Raw genomic sequence first — 21401 nt, 5'->3', positions numbered from 1 at the left:
TTATTAATAGAGAAAATACGATGGTGGGAATCCTGCAGGCAGTGGGGTATGTGAAGTCCCAGCGGCAGATTCCACGGGCCATCTGTCTCCCTCCGGGCTCCTCTACCTCTCCGTCATCGTGGCACCTTCTGCACGGGTCTGCCAGCGGCCGGCCAGCCTCTGGAGTATGGTCACACGGGCAGGCTTGAGGCCAGTGCTGTGACGATGAAGCAACTTGCTGATGCCCTGTCCCTGACCCTGGTGACTCCAGACAGCATCTGTGGTCAGCTGTGTGGGTCCCGGGGAACTGGAGGGCTGCCACTCAGAATGGAACAGCCTGGAGCTGTTCAGGGTCGTTCTGACCTGACCGGATGCCCAGGGCATCTTCTATTAAATACAGTCCTTGGCTCTGGCATGAGGCTCTAACCCTTGTCTGTCTGTAAGGTCGCTGTTAGTCACCCAAGCTCTAATGAAGTGCTGCCCAGCTTTGAGGTGTGCAAAGCAAGGGACCTGGGTTAGTTTTCGGCGACTGCAGAGTCCCACAGACTAAGTGGCTTAAACAACAAAATGTATTGTCTTACATTTCTGGAGGCTAGAAGTCCAAGATCAAGGTGTCAGCAGGGTTGGCTCCTTTGAGGGCTGTGAGGGAGAGTCTGTTACACTCCTTTCCTCCAGCTTCTGGTGCTTTTCTGGCCATCTTTGGCATTTCCCTGGCTTATAGAACTATCACCCCGATCTCTGCCTTCTTCACATCTTCCTCTGTGTGTATCTGTCCAAATTCTCCCTTTTTATAAGGACACTGATCGTATTGGTTTGGGGGCCCACCTTACTCCAGTATGACCTCATCCTAACTTAACTAATTACCTCTACAAGGACCCTATTAGCAAATAAGGTCACAGTCTAAGGTTAGGACATTAACATAAGAATTTGAGGGGAACACAGTTCAATCCATAACCGGCCCCATGCAGTTAGGGGCAGTGTCCAGTGGTTCCCATTGAAACCTCTGACTCTTTACCATTCACAGCGTGATCCCAATAGCTGTTAGGGATGTGCAAGGAGCCAGAACGGGCCCTGCCAGAGGGGGCCCTGGAGGTGGGCTGAGGTCCAGATGTGATTCCTGTTCCTTTCGGAAGCTGAGCGAGGCTGCCTCATGCAGAGGAGCTGCGTGTTCTGTGGAAGAAGCCCAGGGCAGGGGGTACACACAGTGGGCCACCCGTACACACCAGATGCTGGGTCCGTGGCAGCAGGACCCTTCCCAGACCCCACATGATGGTGGAGCATCAGGTGCTGGGCAGGGCCAGGCCTGCTGGGACGGGCACCAGCACCGCTGTTTGAGAGGAGTTCGGATGAGCAACTGCTCAGGCCTAGCCACTAATTTCCCAGTCACATTGTGCCATGGCAGGAAGGTCCTGGAACACAGTTGACCCTCGAAAAACGCCTGCTGAAGTAGGAAATGCATTTGGAGTCGGCATTTCACTGCAGCAAGGCTCGGAGACTCTGGGGGTCTCACTCCCTCTTCTCAGACCTCAGCAGCACCGTATTTAAAGTGATCCCCATCTACCCATTCACACAACGATTTGTGAACGTACCTCCTGCCAGTGGTTTGCTGATAAACCTGCTCTTTGTAAAAGAAAAGCCCTTATTTGTTGTCTTTGTCCATTTCCAGGGTGTAAAGATACCCACAAATCCAATATCAAGTTACCAGTGGTTTAACAACCGGCTTACAAGAAAGTCCTGAATGTTTAGCGACATTTCTTCTGTAGCGAGCAGATGCAAGCCAGCTCCAGCTCACCGAGACCTCGACCCACTAGTTTGTTATGAGGATCAAATGATATCATAAACATAAACGTGGTGTTATTCACTGCAAATTGTTCTGGAAATTTTAAAAAATCATGATCGATGACCATTATTTCTCTCGTGTGGTCAGCTCACTCATTGAGCACCTGTGAGCCAGGTGCCTTGTAAGGACCTAGGGATTTTGTGATGAACCAGCAGGCGTGCTTCTGGTCCTCAGGAAGCTCACAGTCTAGGGCAGAAACAGACATTAAGTGAAGGATTGCAATAGACAGTGGTGGAGTTATGATTGTGATCAGTGCCTCTAAAGAGAAGTGAGAGGTACTGAGTGAGGTCTGATGGCAGCAGAGCTAAAGCCCTAGGCACTAACTAATGAGTGTGTGATCCTGGGACACCCCCTGGGGCTCCCTCCCCTGGGATGGGTGCAGCATGAGAGACTTTGTGCCCCCTCGTCCCATCACCACCCCTTCTCAACTAACACTGGGAATTGAGTCGAAGGGTGGCATTTGAGAAGCCAGCGGACTCAGGACCTCACCCTGTGAGAGGAGCTACACCCTTGGCCCAGGCTCCACTGGAAGAGCCAAGTCCCCTGTGTTTAGAGAGCATCTGGCCGGTGGATTCACACACCACCAGGGGGCAGTATTTATTTATAGAGCCGGGGCAGAACCTCCTGCTGAAGGCGATGCTAAGGGACTGTGGGGTGGAAGTTTGGTATTAGCTAGTGGAAGGGTTAGTTCTGGGATTAGGACAGGCTCCTCTCAGAATGCTGGAAGGCAGTCTTTTTCATTGATATGGAGGGGGAGGGGGCATGGTGCACCATCCCAGGTTCACATCTTCTGTACCTTGTTCCCCAGCCAGGGTTTGGCTGTTAACGCTGACTGGAGATTCAGAGGAATCAGAACATGAGTTCAGCTGTAGTGGGGAAGAGAAATTTGTCAGTGAGCAGATAAAGAAGAATGGTAGCATTTTAAGACAGATTCCCTAGAAGCAGAGCCCGAGGCAGGGATTTGGGTGCATGGGATGTACTGAGGGAGAGCTCTTGGAAGAAATCTGTAAGTGCAAGAGGGAAAAGGCTGAGTAAGAATCTCTTCTCAGATAAAGTTAAGTCTAGGTAAGATCCCGGGGTAGAGTGTAAAGTTCTCCAAAGTTGTTCAGCTTTGAGGCAAGAAACCAGGACTCCTCCCCCATACCAATCAGACCTTGGAATTTTCCCTTCCCTTCCCCTTCTCCTTCCCCTCAGGAGATGTCTCAGGTAGCTCCAGAGGAGGTGGCACCTCTGAGCCTTGCACAAGTCTCTGGACAGAGTCACAGGGGTGAGTCCTTAGCCCCACACACACGTAGGAGCTGGAGGATGTCACACCAATCTGTAAAGGGGATCTGGGTGTGGCACCAACAGCGTGGAACACAGGGCTCTTATTATATGGAGCATGTTACATCTTCAGGTTGAGGATGGCAAAAAGCTAGTGGAATTGCCTCAAGTTCAAGATCTAAAAGAACATCTCAGAAGCCCTTTGCTTGGCAGACTCTAGCTCCGGGAGTCTACTCAGAGCTATATAGAGAAAACTACAGCCAATGGGTAAATAGACATTAAGTTTTGGTTTGGAAACAGAGAACTCTGATTCAGACTTTGAAGGGAGGGCAGTCAGGGAGAAAAAAAGATCCATCCAAAAGTTAGGTTTTGTTCTTGTACTTAAAACAGCAACTGTGAGAAAGGGCAAGTAAGAGGGAGGTGGACTTAGACCCATTCAATACTGTTCACTCTCTATTTGGAAGACGGGGGACGGGCTCGTTGTAGGAACCAAGTTGAAGAGATAAGCAGAACATGCCTGGGAAAACGGAGCTTGTCAAAACTTGGGGTGGGGGACCTAAACTTCCAAGGTGCTGAAATGTAAGTGAGAGACAACTCTTCCCAGGCGAGCTGATCATCCTGCCTGTGGAGGATGCCCAGGGTTGCAGTGGCTGAAAGAGGTACCCAGTATCTCAATTTATACCCTTCTGGCTGAGCCAGAGCAGGCCATGGGGGAAATGGAACTGAACACAGAGGCTCAGTTCTGGAACCAGATTGGTCTGTTCCCCTTCCAGAAGCTGTGTGCAGTTCCATCCAAGCCCTCCTGCCTACACATTCTCCTACCTAATTCTTCCCCACCTCCTTCCATGTACTCGTTCACTTTGCTACTTTCTCCTGCCCACAGGCCCTGCCTCCACCAGACTTGGCTGCATGATCTGGCCCTTTCCTACCCTCCAGCTTCATCCAGGCTTCTATCCTCTTATTCACTGCACTCCAGCACACTGCTCTTTCAAGCTCCTTCCAGCCTCAGGACTGTTGCCGAAATATCGGCTTCCCTGTGCACCGATGCCAAACAGAAATACGGAGACAGAGATTTTGGAGGAACAGGGAGATGGCTTTATTGTTCTGCCAGGCAGAAGGGAAGACACAGCAGGCTAGCGCCTCAAGAACTGTGTGTGTCCTCCCACCCCCAAACGGAGAAGATTTTATATGTGGGACTCGCAGTCCAGGGTATATGATAAGGATCAAAGTAGTGAAGGTCTATGCATTCTTCTTCCTGCATTATTTCAAAACAGTCACAGCTGGCATCAGGCAGCCAGGTAATTGAGTCAGTTTGTCTCTGGGTTATCGGCTTGCAACCTTTTTTCTGAAATGCAAATGCTACAAAGGGTGATTTGCTACAAGGGAGTGCAGGATGTAATTCACATAGTGTTAAAGGGTAATAGGTTAGCTTTGTGATGTACAAATCTAGTTACAGACACTACAGATTAGTAACAGTTAAAAACTAGGAGTGATTAACTCTTTCAGGCCATGTTATGTTTCTTCTCTAGCCTGTTCACTGTTCCCTTTACTTTCCTTATTCTCAGGAGAGGGAAAACTTTATTTCTGTTTTTGCTGCAGTAAGACCTTTCCTCATCCTGCCCCCTCTGCCTGAAATTATCTAGCTTAACAGATGTACATCTTTCAGATTGCAGCTTCAATCCCTCCTCCTCAGAAAGACCATCCTAACCTCCAGTCTAATGTGTATCCCCAACGTTTTCCACTCTCATTATACCCTGTACTTTTTTTCATAGCATTCATCGTGACTTACAAATATATATATTTTTGTTGGCTTACATATTGATTGTCTGTCTCCCAGCGAGATTCTAAGCGAAGTAAGTGAAAGGATTGTGCCTATTTTGAGCCATGTTGTGTCCCCAGATCCTAACGAACATTAGTGCTCAGTAATATGTGTTGAATGAACAAATAGATAAATGAATGGACTGATCACTCAATTAATCAATCAATTAATGTATGGATCAATGGCTAGATGGCTGGCTGGATGGATGGATGGATGAGGTCTTCCATGACCTCATTTTTTCAAATACAAGCTACTTGTCAAAATGTTCTCTTGAGGACTTCCCTTGTGGTGCAGTGGTTAAGAATCCGCCTGCCAATGCAGGGGACACGGGTTCGAGCCCTGGTCCGGGAAGATCCCACGTGCTACAGAGCAACTAAGCCCGTGCACCACAACTACTGAAGCCTGTGCTCTAGGGCCCACGTGTGGCAACTACTGAGCCCACGTGTTGCAACTACTGAAGCCCACGTGCCTGTGCTCTGCAACAAGAGAAGCCACTGCAGTGAGAAGCCTGCGCACCGCAACAAAGACCCAACGCGGCCAAAAAAAATAAATAAAATTAAAAAAAAATTTTTTTAAATGTCCTCTTGGAAGGTAGGAATAAAAGTGGTAGAGGCAGGGATTAGCTACATGATCTACAATCCCCACTAACAAAAAGACCAGCCAGGCTCCGCTTAATTGCCTGTTGTGACAGGGACCTCACTACTCCCCCAGGGAGGTCATCCCACCATTGGACACTTCAGTTGAAGGGAACCTCAACATCAGGGGTCCAAATTGGCTCCCTATTATTTCTGCCATTCAGTCTTTGGGGCCACATAAATCTGCCTTTTCTCCTTCCAGAAAATAAAATTTGCCTCCTCGGACTTGTTCCCCCCACCCCAGTTGGGGGCAATCAGGTCTTGCTTGTCCACTGTCTTCCCATTGGAACCTCTCTGGCCACCCGCAGGCAGCCTCACTCCCATCTTTGGCGCCAGCCGGCAAGGGAACACAGCTGGCTCTGCAGACTCCCACTGGGTGTGCCCAAGTGGCAGTTGGAAAAATCAGCTTTGATTTGATTTGCAAACTGAGCCCAGTCATTGAGACAAAATAAATCCGGAAACCCATAAAGCCATTTGCAGAATTGCTTTGCAGAAGAAAGTCACAGTTTTAATCTAGTAAACACTCTCTAAGGATCCCATTAAAACAACCCTGTCAGAGTAGGTGCTGAAAGCTGAACTCCAGAATAATGAAGCATGAGATAAGGGACCAGTGTCACCCATAGTCCCGTGCTGCCTGGTGGTATTGATGGACCAAAACCACTGTCTTGGGTAACAAGAGGGTGAGTAATAGTCCTTTGTAAATGTGGCTTCTTTTTTCTCTTTTTTTTAAAAAATAATTTATTTATTTGTATGTTTATTTTTGGCTGTGTTGGGTCTTCGTTTCTGCGCGAGGGCTTTCTCTAGTTGCGGCAAGCAAGGGCCACTCTTCATCGCGGTGCACGGGCCTCTCACTATCGTGGCCTCTCCTGTTGCGGAGCACAGGCTCCAGCTGCGCAGGCTCAGTAGTTGTGGCTCACGGGCCCAGCCGCTCCGCAGCATGTGGGATCCTCCCAGACCAGGGCTCGAACCCGTGTCCCCTGCATCGGCAGGTGGACTCCCAACCACTGCGCCGCCAGGGAAGCCCTGTGGCTTCTTTTTATAATGGCTAAGCCTGAGGTAGATTTCATCCAGCATTTTCTCTCCTCTCTTCCTGATGGATTCTCACCCCTGCAGGGACAATAAATAGCCATTCTCCAGTGAGATGCCTTCATTTCACAGATGCTAAGACTGGGGCCCAGAAGGGGAGTGATGTGTCCCTATGTGTCCCTGGCTCTTTTAGTTACAAGAATAACCTGCCGCAGGTTATGTGAGAAGCCAAGCAAGATGTAGGAGTTGTCTGCTATCAGATAGGAAATGCCCGCTGCCCGCCCTCCCTGCTTCCATTGATCCACTTCTATATGGAAGGTTCTGTCTTGTATAAAGCTTCCTCGAGAGATTACCTGGAATAATGGGAAATCAGAGACACCTGGTTTCAAATCCCACATCCAAAATTTAACTGTTTAACCTTGAACAAGTCACAACCTCAAGGAGTCCATCCCATCCCTTTTAGGCCTAAGATCATTAGTTCTTTCCCCTGTTAATTTGGGATAATGCACATAAAAGGTCAAGAACATCATAGATGATACAGCTTGCACGTCCTTTCTTCCTTCTTCTGGGTCTTGTCTTATATGAGACCTGGAGACCCAGGTCTACTAAGCACACATCTTCTCTCTGCTCTTCCCCAAGGAAGAAAGCCAAAGCCTGGACCGTAGTTGCTTCTCATACAGTTGTACAAACCAGGCATTTATCAGATGGACTCAGGGTAGATTCAAAATGCAGAAACTGAGAGGGGACAGGAATGACACTGGCCTTGGCTCTCAGCATTTATCCTCTTCATCTACAGGCCATTGTGTTTAGATGAGCTCCTACACAGCAATAATATATTTGCATTGCCTGAGTATAAGATTTGGCTCATGCACTTGCTAACCTTTGACTGTGGCACTTTTCCCCTTCTCATCATCTACCCAGCAATTTCAGGAGGGACCCAGAATCACAGGGTGCTCAAATCCAGCTATGGCAGCTGGAAGTAGGGGCTATAATGAAGGATCACTTGTGAGAGGCTCGGCTGTAGTGAGCGAGTCTGTTGGAAAACTCTTGGTTATTGTTCAATCCTTAGAAGTCCTACCAGACTTTCAGAGGAGAAAGCCCAGGTGTGTGTTTTGGGGTTAGGGCAGGGGAGTGATACTCCTCTCTAGCCAAGCCCCATGAGATGAATTTTCCTTGCCTCAGGTTCTCAGAAGTACTTGAGTGTAACAAGGTCTCTTTGTCCCTTGGGCCTCTTTGCTCTCACCCAGCATCTTCTAGACCCTAAAATGCCAATGGAATAATGTGGATTTCCTTGAAGGTTATGTGACAAGATGGAATAAGAGGATTATATCATGAGTATACTGTAAAAGAACCTAAAGAAGACCTTTAAATATCCCAACCCTTTAACATTTTTCTTGCTACAACAGCTGGAACATCTCTCTAGTCTTCTCTGTCCTCGCCCTACTCCCTACTCTCTAGATTTGCCCCGGCCACCACCCCGTAACACACACACATGCACACCTTCTCCACACCCCACTCAGGAAGACAAAGCTGGTACAACAGAGTCCAGAAAACAAAAGCCAAGACCAATACTTGTCCTTCAAGCATATCCCTGGGGAGTCCTATTTCATCCCTCTAAACTAGAAATGAGGATTATCTACTTAAGACCTGAGACACCCAAGTTGACTTTAGCTCAGATCTGATATCCCAAAGTCGTTGCATCTTATGAAGGGAATAGTAGGCCTTTTAAAATCAGGGGTCAAGGAAAGGGAGAAAACGTGGGTAGGCTGGAGCCAAGGGATAGAAATAAAAAGCATAAAGCTCCACTGGAGCTTTCTCTGATGGGGTTTCAATGTAGTGTCGGGAGTGTTAGCAAAAATTAACCACCTATTGTGTGCAGGTCATAGGGCTGTGTGCCCACATGAGTCTACAGTGCAATGATAACAGTAAAGCCTGGCATTTAATATGCACTAAATAAATAGTGGTCATCATTATGACCCTTACTTAAGAAATGAAGCAGTGTAAGCTCAGATGGGTTAAATAAAGAGCTTAAGGTCCCTCAGAACTGTCACTCAGATCTAACTCCAAAGCTCATGGCATTTCCATGGCACCATTTTGAATCTTGTCAGTACCACAGACTGGGTGAGATTCTATGAGCCGCTGTCAGGGTCCTCTGTCTCCTATTTGTTAACCCCTTCCCATCCCTCTTTTCCAGTAACAGCTGATAATAGAACCTTTAGGGTGTGATGATGGGCCTTTGGCCTGTCTTCAGCAGTATTCAAGCTAAGTCCTGGGATCTGGAGCAGAAGGTGGGGTACCTCAAGGAGCCCTCAGCTTTACTTCCACAATGTACTGAAGCTCATAAATCAAGAAATTAATTTGTCTTCAAGGTTATCTGACCCAGGGCCATCTTTAGCCTATCAGCATCTCTTTGCATTCAACCTTCATTGCTTTAGAAGGGAAAAAAACCAGAAAGCAAGTCTGAGGCATTCAGTATTCAGACCTCCTTCTTCTTTGCATGGTCCCAATGTTTTTGTTAATGGCTGTCATATATACATATGAGCAAGCTCTGGAAGCTGTGAAGAGAGAAGGATCATGAATCCTCCAGTAAAAAAGCCACATTGTAGGCAGACCAGATGACAGAGGAGAAAGCAAGGGACTTCATCTTTTGTTCTGCTGGATTAGTCAGGATAAGCTAGGCTTTGCTGCAACAACAAATTGATACCTAAATCTCAGTAGTTCAGTGCCACAAAGGCTTCTTTGTTGTTATGCCATCTAGAATATAAATGGCCTCAAAGGACCCCATAGCAGGGGAGAAGTAAGTATGGAAGTAGTAACCTGGATCTTAAATACTTCACTTGGAAATAACTCATGTGACTTCCACTTACATGACCTTGATGAGACTAGAATTCTTCCATATGCCTTAAGGAGAGATGGGCCAGGCACCAGTAAACACCAGTTGTCTCTAGCACTAAATATATGAGTCCTTTTCCTATTTCTACTTCCTTTGTGTCCTGCTGAGACCGATTATCCATCACTTAACTTTTGCTACTCCACCCACTGGGAAGACTTCTCCCCATCCCAGCACCTGTCCAGATACACCTCTGTTCCTACCCCTCATAGCTAAGCATTCCTGCTGAACAGTTGTAGCCATAAATTGTAGGGTGGGGAGGCTCCTCTGGGCCTCCCAACCAAACTAAGGCTTTAACTCTTTTTCATTTAATCCTCGAAAGAACTTCATGAGATACTTACTGTTATCCCCATTTTATAAGTAGAGAAATTGAAACTCCAAAATGTGTGTAATTTTCCAAGTGACACAGCTAGTAAGTGAAAAATACTAAACTAGAATTTCATTTATCCATTTAGTTTTGAGTGCAACTTAATATTGATATGTGGTCCCTGGTTTCCTAGAGGTTAAGAAGTTTGTCTTTGGATTTGGACAGTCTTTGACTCCAGGCTAGAAAATGCACTTAACTGCTCTGTGTCTCCGTTTCCCCACCTATGAAACAATGACAATAACACCGCTTACTTCACGGGGCTAATTAAGAAGTTAATGAGCTATTGCACGTCAAGTGCTTAGTGCTATGCCTGGCTAATAATAAGCACTCAACAAGTAGCAAGTAGTGAGGGAGCCAACCAAGAGTAATTATATCAATACACTATGATAAGGGCTATGGTGAAGGTAAATTCAGGATGCTGTGGAAGCACAGAGAAGAGACACATAAGTCAATACAGGGTGTACCTTCTCAGGTGTGTGGTCACTGAGACAAAGTTTTGAAAGAAGAGTGACAATTACCGTATTGAACAAGGCTGGAGAGTAAGACAGGGAGGTCTTCTGGGCTGAGGAATTTGCACGTGCAGATCACTGGAGGCAAGAGAGGTGGCCACTGAACTTGAATGGGACGGGGTTCCTTTGAACCGTGGCTAGAATGCCAGTGTGATCACAGGAGGCTGGGAGGGATCAGAGGTGAGGCTGAAGTGGTAAGCAAGGCCAGGACACTGAGGACACTGCATTAGCCCCATGGCGTATAGAGGAGCAATGATTGTCCTGAGACAGTGCGAGCCCTTGGAGGTGCTTAGCAGGCTGCCTTTGTCGCGAAGGCTACCCTAATTACAGCTTAGAAACTGGACCAGAGAACGGAGACTGAGGCAAGGATAAGGCTGGAGCAGGGAAGAACAGGTAGGAGGCTGCTGAAAGAGGCCAGATGGGAATTTGAGTCACCTCTCCTCTCAGCCTTCTCTTTCTTTTTCTGACATGCCAGGCCAGCAGTCTTTGTCTTGCCTACCTCAGAAAGTTGGGGGCACATTTAATAAAAACATGCGCTTAGAACAGGGGCCGGCAAGCTTTTCTGTGAAGGGCCAGATAGTGACTTTCAGTTTTTCGGGCCATATGGTCTCTGTCACTACTTCTCCGCTTTGTCATCGTAGCACAAAAGCAGCCATAGATAATACATGTAAAACGAGTATGGCTGTGTTCCAATAAAAATTTATTTATGGACACCGAGATTTGAATTTTATATAATTTTCATGTGTCACAAAATATTACTCTTCTTTTTATTTTTTTTCCCAGCCATTAAAAAGTGTAAAAACCATCTTCACCAGTGGGCACACAGAAAACAGTGGGTGGCCAGATTTGGCCTACCAGCTACAGTAGTTTCCTATAAAACTAGAACGTGGTTTGAAACTGGTGAAGTTCCCCATACCTTTGAGGGGGGAGTATTATGATTACCGTTGACTGGTGGTTACAGTTTGACGTATTTCACAGCTGTTGGTAAAGCTTGCCATTTGTGTGAATTTTTGAAATTATGTATTTCCTGTTTATCAGTTGGTCTGGGATGTCCTACCCCTCTCTCCGTTTTGTATAAGGGCCTTATACAATTTTGTTGATGAATCACTAGAGAAACATGCAGCCTTTGACGGGGCCTAGGACACCTTCCTGCTTTTTGATTCAGTTTCGAGAGGCAAGTAGTGGGTTCAAAAGGGCAGAACATTGAAGTCATACAAACCAGGATCTGAATACTGCCTCTGCCAGTTCATAGTTCTGTGGCCTTGAGCAAGTTATATCAATTTTCTGATTCATCCTTCCTTCATTCATTTATTCAACAGATATACCCTGAGTACCTACTGTGCAGCTCCACCACAATGCCACAGCAGGACATTTGTAAATGACGAGTAAATGACAGTGACTGATTTCAAGGAGACTCAGAATTGCGGGGGTGGCAGCCACTTAAAATACCGTGAGGTTATTGCTTGGGGAAGGGAAGACCAGGGTGTTCGGGGAAGACAGAAGAAGGGCATCTGACCCATATATGGTGGGTCTCCCAGAGCGAAGGACTTCTGAACCTACACCTGGAGGATGAACAGTCGTCATCCAGGTGAAGAGGCAGGAAGGGGGTATTTCCACACCAAGTGACCAGCCTAGGTAAGGCCTGCCGACAAGAAGGTGGGCCGGGGGGCGCTGCCGATGAGGGAAAGGAGTTTATTGTGCTCGGGACAGAGCACAGAGTGCGGTGGTGGGAGTGGAGAGAGGCTGGAGGGGCGGGCAGGGAACTCATCACTGACGGTCTGTGAACTGGGTTAAGGAGGTTGAAGTTGACCTGGAGCACAACAGGGTCACTGATGCGTTTCGACTGAAGGATGGAGAACGGACTGAAGGGGACAGGACTGGAGGCGGGAGGACCAGCAGGGGCTGCTTCGATAACCCAAGCGAACCAGGAGGATGTCTTGAACGGAGTGGAGATGAAATTGGAGAGAAGGGGGCAGCTTCAGAACCTTTTCTGGAGTGGAATTAAGAAGGCATGTCAAGTGATCAGAAGTGGGAGATCAGTAAGAAGGAGAGGTAAAGGACGACTCCCAGGCTTGTAGACGGCGTGGCTACATGGATGGTGGCGCCGTTTACTAAGAAAGGGAAGACGGGGAGAAGATGTCTGGGTGGAAAGGCTATGGGTTCGTTTATAATAATACTGACCTTTCTGGGTTGTTCTAAGTCTTAGAAACATTGTATGTGAAGTACCTGGCAGAGTCCCTGGCATGTGGTGGGTGCTTGATAAATGGTGACTCTTATTATTTCATTAAAAAAAATCTATTTCAGGCCCTGTTTTGTTAGATCATGATGTTCTTTTGCTGTTTAGTGTGAGCTCTTCAGAGCCACGAGAATTGCAGTTTTGTTCACCGTACTGCACGTGTTCATGTGTGTTTCTTTCTCTCCTTCTCTTCTGCATGCTGCCTGGGGACTGGCTTCCTTGTGGTCAGCACCAATGGGCAGCGCCCAGGTGACCCCGGGGACTCCACTCTGCCTTCTCACCACAGGTGATCACCAGAGCCCTGGGCGGGGGGGAGGGGAGTGAGAGCAGCCTGTGCTCAGTGGTCCCTGCAGGCCAGGTGCACCCGAGAGGAACTGGCAGTCTCTCCATCCCACCCACATATCCACCCACCCAGCCATCCCTCCACCCCCCCATCCATCCCTCCCTCCCTCTATCCATCCATCCATCTATTCATCCATTCACCCATTCTACTAATGCATACAAAGTACCTACTATGTGCCAGGCACTGCTCTAAGCGTTGAGGTATATAGTGATGAGCAAAAGAAAACCTATTCCTGTACCTTTGGGGGAGGGGAAAGAGCCATTCATCCAAAAAAAAAAAAAAAAACTACACAAATAAATGGACAACTGCAACTCTGAGTCACGCTACAAAGAAGAGATGTGTGGTGTTCAAGATAAACCAACAAACATACCTGGAGCTCAGGGAATGATTCCCAGGGGAAGTGACAGCTGAGCTGTGGTCTGAGGTTGGGGGAGAATTGACCTACCTTATCTGTGCTTAGATCTGGCTATGACCCCCACAGCGTCTGCCATTTGTCTTGGACAGGTCACTTCAGTATGATGATTCCCACCTGTCCTATCTGCTAAGTAAGAGCAATAATGCTTCCCTCTTAGGGAGCACCGTTTTCTTACAGACTTTGCACCTGCAGAGTCTTCTGCAGCCGTACCCTGAGGTGAAACAAGATAATGAATATGAAAAAGGGTGCTATGGGAACACCCAGTCTAAATAAATAGTGTAGGTATTTATTTGAAGCAAATAGCAGCCCCTTCCCTGTAGCACACTGTATTTCAATCTCATTTCATATAAACTTCCGCTGCTCTTCAAAGATTGGGATGCAGAACCCATCAGAGGCTGATGCCCATCATGGAGCCCCAGAGACAGAAGAGACCCTGCTGACATAGAAATCTCTACTGCGGGGGTCCTTCCTGGTCAGTGGAGGTTTCTTAGAGATTTCAGATCTTTAACTGGCACCTCTCTCAAAGTTCTTGCTCAGACAGCGGTCTCCCCTCTGCTAGTCCCTGACTGGTCAGTGTGTCATGGTGGGAAAGGGGATACATCATGGAAGGATGACATGAGTCCAGCCGTCCAGGACCTCATGGTCCACTTCTGTTCACCCCCTTTCCCAAACTCAGAAACTTCACTGCTCAGTGAAGCACTGCTTCACTGCTTCACTGTCTTAGCCTGGGTTTCCCAGATACAGAGCCTGAGATGGGGATTCTTGCGCAAATTATTCTCAGAAGAAAGAAAGTGAGGGAGATGGGATAGGGCCGGGGAAGAAGCCAAGGGAGGATGTGGAGACTGTGTCAGCTGAGCCCACGGGGGCTCTGGAGTGTGGACTCTTATCACTGGGGTGTCCCCACTTTGAGGCAGGGGGTCCAGCATTTGTGCCGCTGTGTCAGTTTAGCCGTTGCCCGTGTCCTGGCGAGACAACTTCACTTTGCCTTATGGCAGTTCTGCAGGGAAGGAGGTGGCTGTGAGCTCTTAGCAGCCAGCACCCCCCCGCCCCCCGCCCCGCACCAGCTGGAGATTAGCGCACCAGCCCAGGAAAGGAGATCTGAGCAGGGCCTTCACAGCATTCACGACAGCCAAGTTCTGTCCCCGCCTTTGTGCCTGCCATCAAGCCCCATAGCCCAGCATGTCACCATCAACACCCTAGGAATGTCATCACAGCCACTCCCTAGTTATATGACCTCAAGTAAGTTGCACAGCCTTTGTTTCACCTGCAAAATGAATCGTCACACCTACTGCAGAGTCATACTCAAGATGACATTAGGTGACCCTAGAGAGTACCCTGCTCTCCAGGCCTTCATCAAATGTCAGGCTCCTACCCCATCCCATCAAAGGCCCCCAGCCTCACTCTCACCCCAAAGGAGGTGGCAGTTGCAGACGGATGCACGGTGACAGTGAGAAGAGTGTGGTTCCTACCACATGCCCACACCCAGTGTACCAAGGAAACAGTGCTTCTCTGGAGGGTGCAAGCAGCTCCCTTCCTGCTGGGCCATTGTTTTCCGGGCTCTCTTCAAGTCCGCAGTCCTGTAATGTTTTCTTTAAACAGAGTCAATCCCATATCAGGCACATTTGTTTTACCTCTTGAGGTAGCTTCTGAGGCATCTGAACGCTCCCTCTCTGACAGGTTTATTTCATTGTGTTGCATTTATTTCCACGCCTTTCTCAGCCTTATTTGATGGGTGAGGTGCCCGCGGGTATTTCGAGCAGGCTGTCCCTTTCCAAGGGCGTTTTTGTTAATGCTCATCCCCTGGTAGCAATCACGGCTGATGTGAATAATAACCACCCGGCTCTGAGTAATGGAGACATTAGACTGTGAATACAAGCAGCCTCTTCGCATCAGCACCAACTCAGAGGACGGTGGAAGCCGGTGGTGGAGCAAGGGGGCAGGCTGGCTTTTAGAGTGAGTGGAGGCTGAGCGCAAGTCTCAGCTCAGCCACTTATTGCGAGTCATTGATCTAGTGTGGGCTTCATTCTCTTCATCAGGAGAAGCAAGTTTACCAACACCCCTGGCCATCGTTAATGGTGAGAACTGTGTGTGATAACTCCGACTAGTTCTTCAGGTCTTCCTGACTTACTGGCTTTTCCTTCAAGGAATTCATGCTCTAGGGTAGGGTTTCTCAACCTCAGCACTAGTGACATTTGGGGACAGATAAGTCTTAGTGGTGGGAGGCTGTCCTGTGCACTGTAGGATGTTTAGCAAATCCCTAAACCCATTAGATGCCAGGAGCACTTGATTCCCCAACTAGGACAGCAAGTACATCTCCTGACACAGCCAGATATCCCCTGAGGGGCAAAAGCACCCCCTGCTGAAAACCTCCAGAGTTGCACTGTGTTCAGTAGATACAGCATCTCGGACATGTATGTATTTTGAAATTTTTTAGAGTCACGTGAAAGTAAAAAGTAACAGGTGAAATTCATTTTAATAAATTTTATTTAACCCAATGTCTACAAAATATTATCATTTTAACATGTAAGCAGTATTTTAAAATTACTAATGAAAGATATGTTGCATTTTTTTTTAGCACTAAGTCTTTGAAATCTGGTGTCAATTTTATACTTACAGCACTTTGCAATTCAGATGCTACATTTTAAACAGTTAATAATGAAGTATTATCCTAAAAAGATAAACATTGTGCTTAACAAAATATACTTTACAGTGTTCCCATGTTAAAATTTAAATTATTGGAGATAAATTTTAAAATTCAGTTCCTCCTTCACACTAGATGCACTTCAAGTGCTCAGTAACCACGTGTGGCTTAGTGGCTATCATCTTAGCGCAGATGTAGAGATAATTAGGAATTTAGGATTAGCAGATACAAACTACTGTATATAAAACAGATAAACAACAAGGTCCTACTATATAGCATAGGGAACTATATTCAGTATCTTGTAAGGATCTGTAATGGAAAAGGATCTGAAAAAAGAATATATATATATTGATATAAAACTGAATCACTTTGCTCTACACCAGAAACTAATACAACATTGTAAATCAGCTATACTTCAATTTTTAAAAATTAAAAAAAACCCAACAAAATGGCTTGACCATCTGTGAGCCTAGTTGGTAGACAGAAGCGTAGATGCACAGAGTACAGAGGGTCAATAAATGTTCAGTTCTTTTTATTCCATTTAGACACACCCCCAGGCGACATTCAGCAATATCTGGAAATGTATTTGGTTGTCACAGCTGGGTATGAGGCGTTACTGGCATGTAGTGGGCAGAGGCCAGGGATGCTTCCATCGAAAAAAATAAGGTAAAACCTCTTATGGTCAGGGTTGGGTGTTTTTCTGTAGTGGGATGACTTGAGGCTGCAGTGAACAGATGACTAGTTATTTAACATTTCAGCTGAAGGACCAGGTGGACCCCAGACCCACCATCACTGAAACAGTGCTTTTCTAGCCCCTGCAGTAGCTTGGCCAGGCCTCCAGGGGGCGCTCTGGGAGACTGAGCCCAGTAGGAGACTGGCAGCACCCAGTCTGGAGGCTAGAATGGATGCACCGAAAGTCAGCCAGGTAGCCCTGCTCCGGTCTGAACCCGCAGGCTGGCGCATAGTCACTGCCTTGCCCATGCTGAGTGCCCGTTGTCCATTCTCCCTGGGGAGGAGGGCCTTGGGACAAGCCCTCACGTGGAGCCCAAACTCTGTTCCTTAAAACTGGGGAACTTTGGCAAATCACTGAGCCTTTCTGAGCCTTGGTTTCCTTATCTGTGATGTAGTAAGGATGAGTCCCTGCCCTGCCTGGCTCAGTCATGACCAGGGTCAGCAGACAAAGTGGATGCATTTCCAGCAGGGCTCCTGGTTTGAGAGGGTGCCAGGTACAACTCCACTCTATCATTCCCTCCTTTGCACTTCATGTTAAAACTCTCTGTTGTTATTTTCCTGGCAATTCTTTAAATCAGGGCCTTGCCACAGTGACAGGATTCAGGCCATAATATGCTCTCTGGGACTGCTCTGCAGCTAACTGCCTCTAAAGCAACTTTTCCAGGGATGTCTTGTAAATCTTGGATCCAGGTAGAAAGAGTTTGAGCCTTTGGGGCAAGGCTGTGTGGCTGAGGGCAGATGGGGAAGCAGCACGGCAGCCTTAGGGAAGGCCCAGCAGGATGCCTGGTGCCCCTGGCAGGCTTGGACATCCTGGGGAGTGAGCGACCCTCCCAGGGAGGTTCTGCCCTCTGGCAGGGGTTTGATGGATGGTGTGAGAAGAGGAGCTAGAGGCAGGAGGACCAGATGAAGCTCTCTGGAAAAGACTTAAACCTGTACATCCACCATGATGGGGCTGTGCTTGGCGGAGAGAGGTGGAAGACAGGCAGTGGGAGCGCAGCCTGCTGGCTGGAGAGAGGTGGCAGCTCTGGGGGACAGTGGCACCAGGAGTGTTCAACATGATGATGAAAAGAACAATAAAATAGTAAATATGTGTTACATCCTTCTTACGTCCCGTGGAATGTGCTGAGGGTTTCATATTATTAATGTACTGAAACTTCTCAACAACTCTACCATGTAGGGTACCATTAGCATTCTCATTTTATAGATAAGGAAACTGTATTTTATAGATAAGAAGTCTGAGGCTCTGGTCACTGAAAATCACACAACTCGGAAATGTTGAAACGGGATTTGAACCTAGGTCTCTGGAAAGTCTGTAATCTTACCCGCTATGCTCTATACCCATGGCCAGTATTAGTGAGCACCCATTACATGCCTGGGACCGAGAACTACCATGATCCAGGACTGTGCCTCAAAAACTATATCACATACTAGCTGTGGGACTTGGAGCCTCAGAGAGATTACACAGTTTGCCCCATTTCCTTGTCTGCAAAATGGGGACACTAATAATTGCTAGTTGTTGAGAGGAATACATGAGAAATAAACTTTAAGTGCTTAGACTTGTGCTGTCATTATTATCCTAAACCCATTTTACAGGTGAGGAAACTGAGGTCCAGAGAGGAGGGAAGCAGAGAATCTGGCGACATTGGTGACATTCAGGCAGGTGGCTGGGCCAGAACTGTGGCCCAGCCTGAGAAACACAGAGGATGGGGGTGAGAGGTAAGAACCCACCAGAGCCCCAGGTCTGAGGCACCTAAAGTGCCAAGCAGGATTCACAAACCAGGGCTCATTAGGGAATTGGGACATACAAGGTGGGAGGCTGGACACAGCAGCGCAGCAACCCCAGCTGCAGAGATGGGCCAAAGCAAGAGCAGGATGGAGAGTGAGGCAGCACGATGCTGAAGTCCTTAGACCTGGGCATCCTCCAGTTCCCCTTGACGGAGGCTTCAGTTGGTCCCAGAGCACAGTCCGGGGCTGCACCTGCAGAATGGGGGCGGAATACCTGAAGAACAGCTGGGGGTCAGGGAGGCAGGTGGTAATCAGGAGCCAGGTGGTCACCGCAGAACCTCCTCAGCTTTTCCGTTTGGCTGCCCAAGTGGCTGCAGGCAGACGCTATGAAGCAGGGAAGGAGTCGAGTATTCAGTCAAGTGCACCAGAGTGTCACCTTTGTCAGTAGTCTTACAGCAGATGTTCACAGCCTGACAGACACCGGGGTCTTGGAACACCATTCTGACTGCCAGCTTCTGCTGCCACTCTCCCAATGGACTCAAAAGACAACGCAGAAGAGGAAGGCATCTTGCTGGGGTGCCCTATCCCCTGTGGAGTGTTCTCCTGTAGCATGTGAATGTCTGTGTTTCCTATAAAGCAAGCATCCAAGCAAGGTGCATATAAGAGACTGAGGCCCTCGCTACACCTTTTTCTCTCTTGGGATATTCTCCTTAGACCAAGGAGAAATCCATCTCCAGTCTGCTATCCAAACTGCCATTAAATTCAGATTCAGGGGCTTCCCTGGTGGCGCAGTGGTTGAGAGTCCGCCTGCCGATGCCGAGGACACGGGTTTGTGCCCCGGTCCGGGGGGATCCCGCGTGCCGCGGAGCGGCTGGGCCCGTGAGCCATGGCAGCTGAGGCTGCGCGTCCGGAGCCTGTGCTCCGCAACGGGAGAGGCCACAACAGTGAGAGGCCCACGTACCGAAAAAAAATTCAGATTCAGAAACCCAGCGTCATCCTTGACCTCTCTCTCCCCGTCTTTAATATTCAGTTAGTCATCAGGTCTGTCCGATATTTGCCTCCGAAATCTCTTCTGCATCTTTCCCTTCTTGCTCACTGCTGCGACTCATGTTTGAGATTCATAAAGTCTTCATCAGATTAGTGTGACAGCTTCCAAAGTGGTCTCCCTATCATCACGCTGGTCCTTTCCGACGTACGCCCCACAGAAGACAAGTGATCACCCCGAAATAAGAGTCTGATCCTGATTAAGATGCTCCCAAGATTCCCTTTGTGCTCGGGGACAATTAGCCTGAATCGAAAGCCCTTCGCTCTCTAGTCGCTGACCCTTCCCCATCTCCCCACCTCTACTTCCTCCTTGGTGCCCAGTGCCACACTCACACTGGTTATGTACATAGGACCTGCCTTATCACACTCTGCTCCCTTTGCTGGATGATCTCCCTGCGTGGTCTGCCTTACTCACCCCCTGGAATCAAATTCAGACAGCGTGATCTCTGCAAAGCCTTCCCAGATCCCCACTGTCTCAGGCTGCACCTAAAGAAGATGGTCAACTGGCCAGGCCAGTGGGCACCGAGGACACCCCCTCAGCCCTGAGTGGGGTTCCTCTCCAACAGGGCACACATTCTCATTACAAGCGCTTGTCTTGGAACTGTCTGGTTTCTGTCACCTCTTTCCCTCTGCCCAGCACATATATAGTGGTCATTTACCTGGCCCCATGCACGAGTGGACTAATAAATGAGCAGGTAGAGTATGTGCCAGGCATGGCGCACCGCCCCACCCTACCTTCGGCCTCCACCCTGTGATGCTTCAAGCCCCCCATCTACCATTTTGTTAGGTTTATTGAGTCACTGAGCACTGGTTTTCAGTCCAGTATTTGGACTCCATGCAGCCCCATCTGCCCAGCTTCCTAGAGACTGATTCTCTGGAGCCTTTGAATAGGATTCCCCCAAATCCACTGGTCCAGCCCTGCCGAGCCCAGTACCCAGCCTGGACCCGCATGGTGCTGACCCAGGAGAGGTCAGGCTGGGGACAGGAATCATGCGTATCCCAGAGAGACCTGTCCCCAGACTCCGTGTCCGTGTGAGTGAGAACCGACCGGGCAAACATTCCGGACCTCAGCTTTTTCCCTCTACCATCTGCTAATAGCAGAGCTGCTTTTCTATTCATCCTTTGGGGAGGGGGGTAGATCAGCTTTTAGTACAGAACACGGTGATTCAGTGTTTCTGCTTTCAAAAGCCAAGGGGCAAAGGCTGGAAGAAAGAAAACATGTTCATGGTGGATTTGGCTGGAATCTCAACAATCGATGCGGCTCCCACTGCTGGTTTTATTACCCTCACTCAGCTGCGTTGCACTAATCTGAATTCTGTGCTGCGTGTTCTCTCTGATCCTGCCCATGCTTTCACTAATCCCTGCTATAGATTTCTCTCTCTCCCTCCCACAAGCCTTCTCTCCTTTCCAGGCACCTTGATACTTGCTATAAGCTGCATATTCCAGAGGTATGGTCTGGGCAGAGCTGCCCCGGCTGGTCAAATCTTCTCTTCCCCTCCCCATTCCTGCCCCTTTGTGGCACCCCTTAGGGAATCAGTTTGGCCGAAATCAGTTGGAATGAATTGGATTATGTTTCTGAGCAAGAGCCTTGGGGACACCTTGGCCCCTGGTACATCCGGCTGTGCTGTTCAGACAAATAAAGCCAGGACCTACTGTCCTTCCAGAAGCCTGTTCCACTCAGCCCATGGCCAAGCAGGAGTTTCCCATCCCTCTTACTGTGTGCTCTCCGTTTGACCCCATTCGTGTTTGAATTTACTTAGTGAAACGCTAAGACCTCCCTCCCATCTGCAGCCCCTTCCCAGGCTGTTTGAATCATGACTCAGCATAATCTGGGGTTATGGGTTGAATTGTGTCCCTCACAAAAGATGTGTTGAAGGAGAACTAACCCCCAGTTCCTGTGAAGGTGATTTTATTTAGAAAGGTCTTTGCAGATATAA

General features: G+C 48.2%; 1 protein-coding gene across 1 annotated transcript in view; it reads left to right on the top strand.

Moving 5' to 3' along the window:
* Positions 1–204: 204 nt before the first annotated feature.
* Positions 205–21401, top strand: part of LOC111184164 (protein tyrosine phosphatase receptor type T) — a 185837-nt gene continuing 164640 nt past the window's right edge. Inside the window, exon 1 of the mRNA XM_089895437.1 lies at positions 205–262. Within this exon, the coding sequence (XP_089751563.1) occupies positions 205–262 (58 nt within the window). The remainder of the gene's footprint in view (positions 263–21401) is intronic.

This window comes from Delphinapterus leucas, chromosome 15 (genome assembly GCF_059928025.1).
Source record: "Delphinapterus leucas isolate spDelLeu-1000000601 "Yukka" chromosome 15, BTC_Dleu_Yukka2, whole genome shotgun sequence".
NCBI classification, from domain to species: Eukaryota; Metazoa; Chordata; class Mammalia; order Artiodactyla; family Monodontidae; genus Delphinapterus; species Delphinapterus leucas.
The sequence above is the reverse complement of the archived record's forward strand: the minus strand, read 5'-3'. Positions and strand labels throughout refer to the sequence as shown.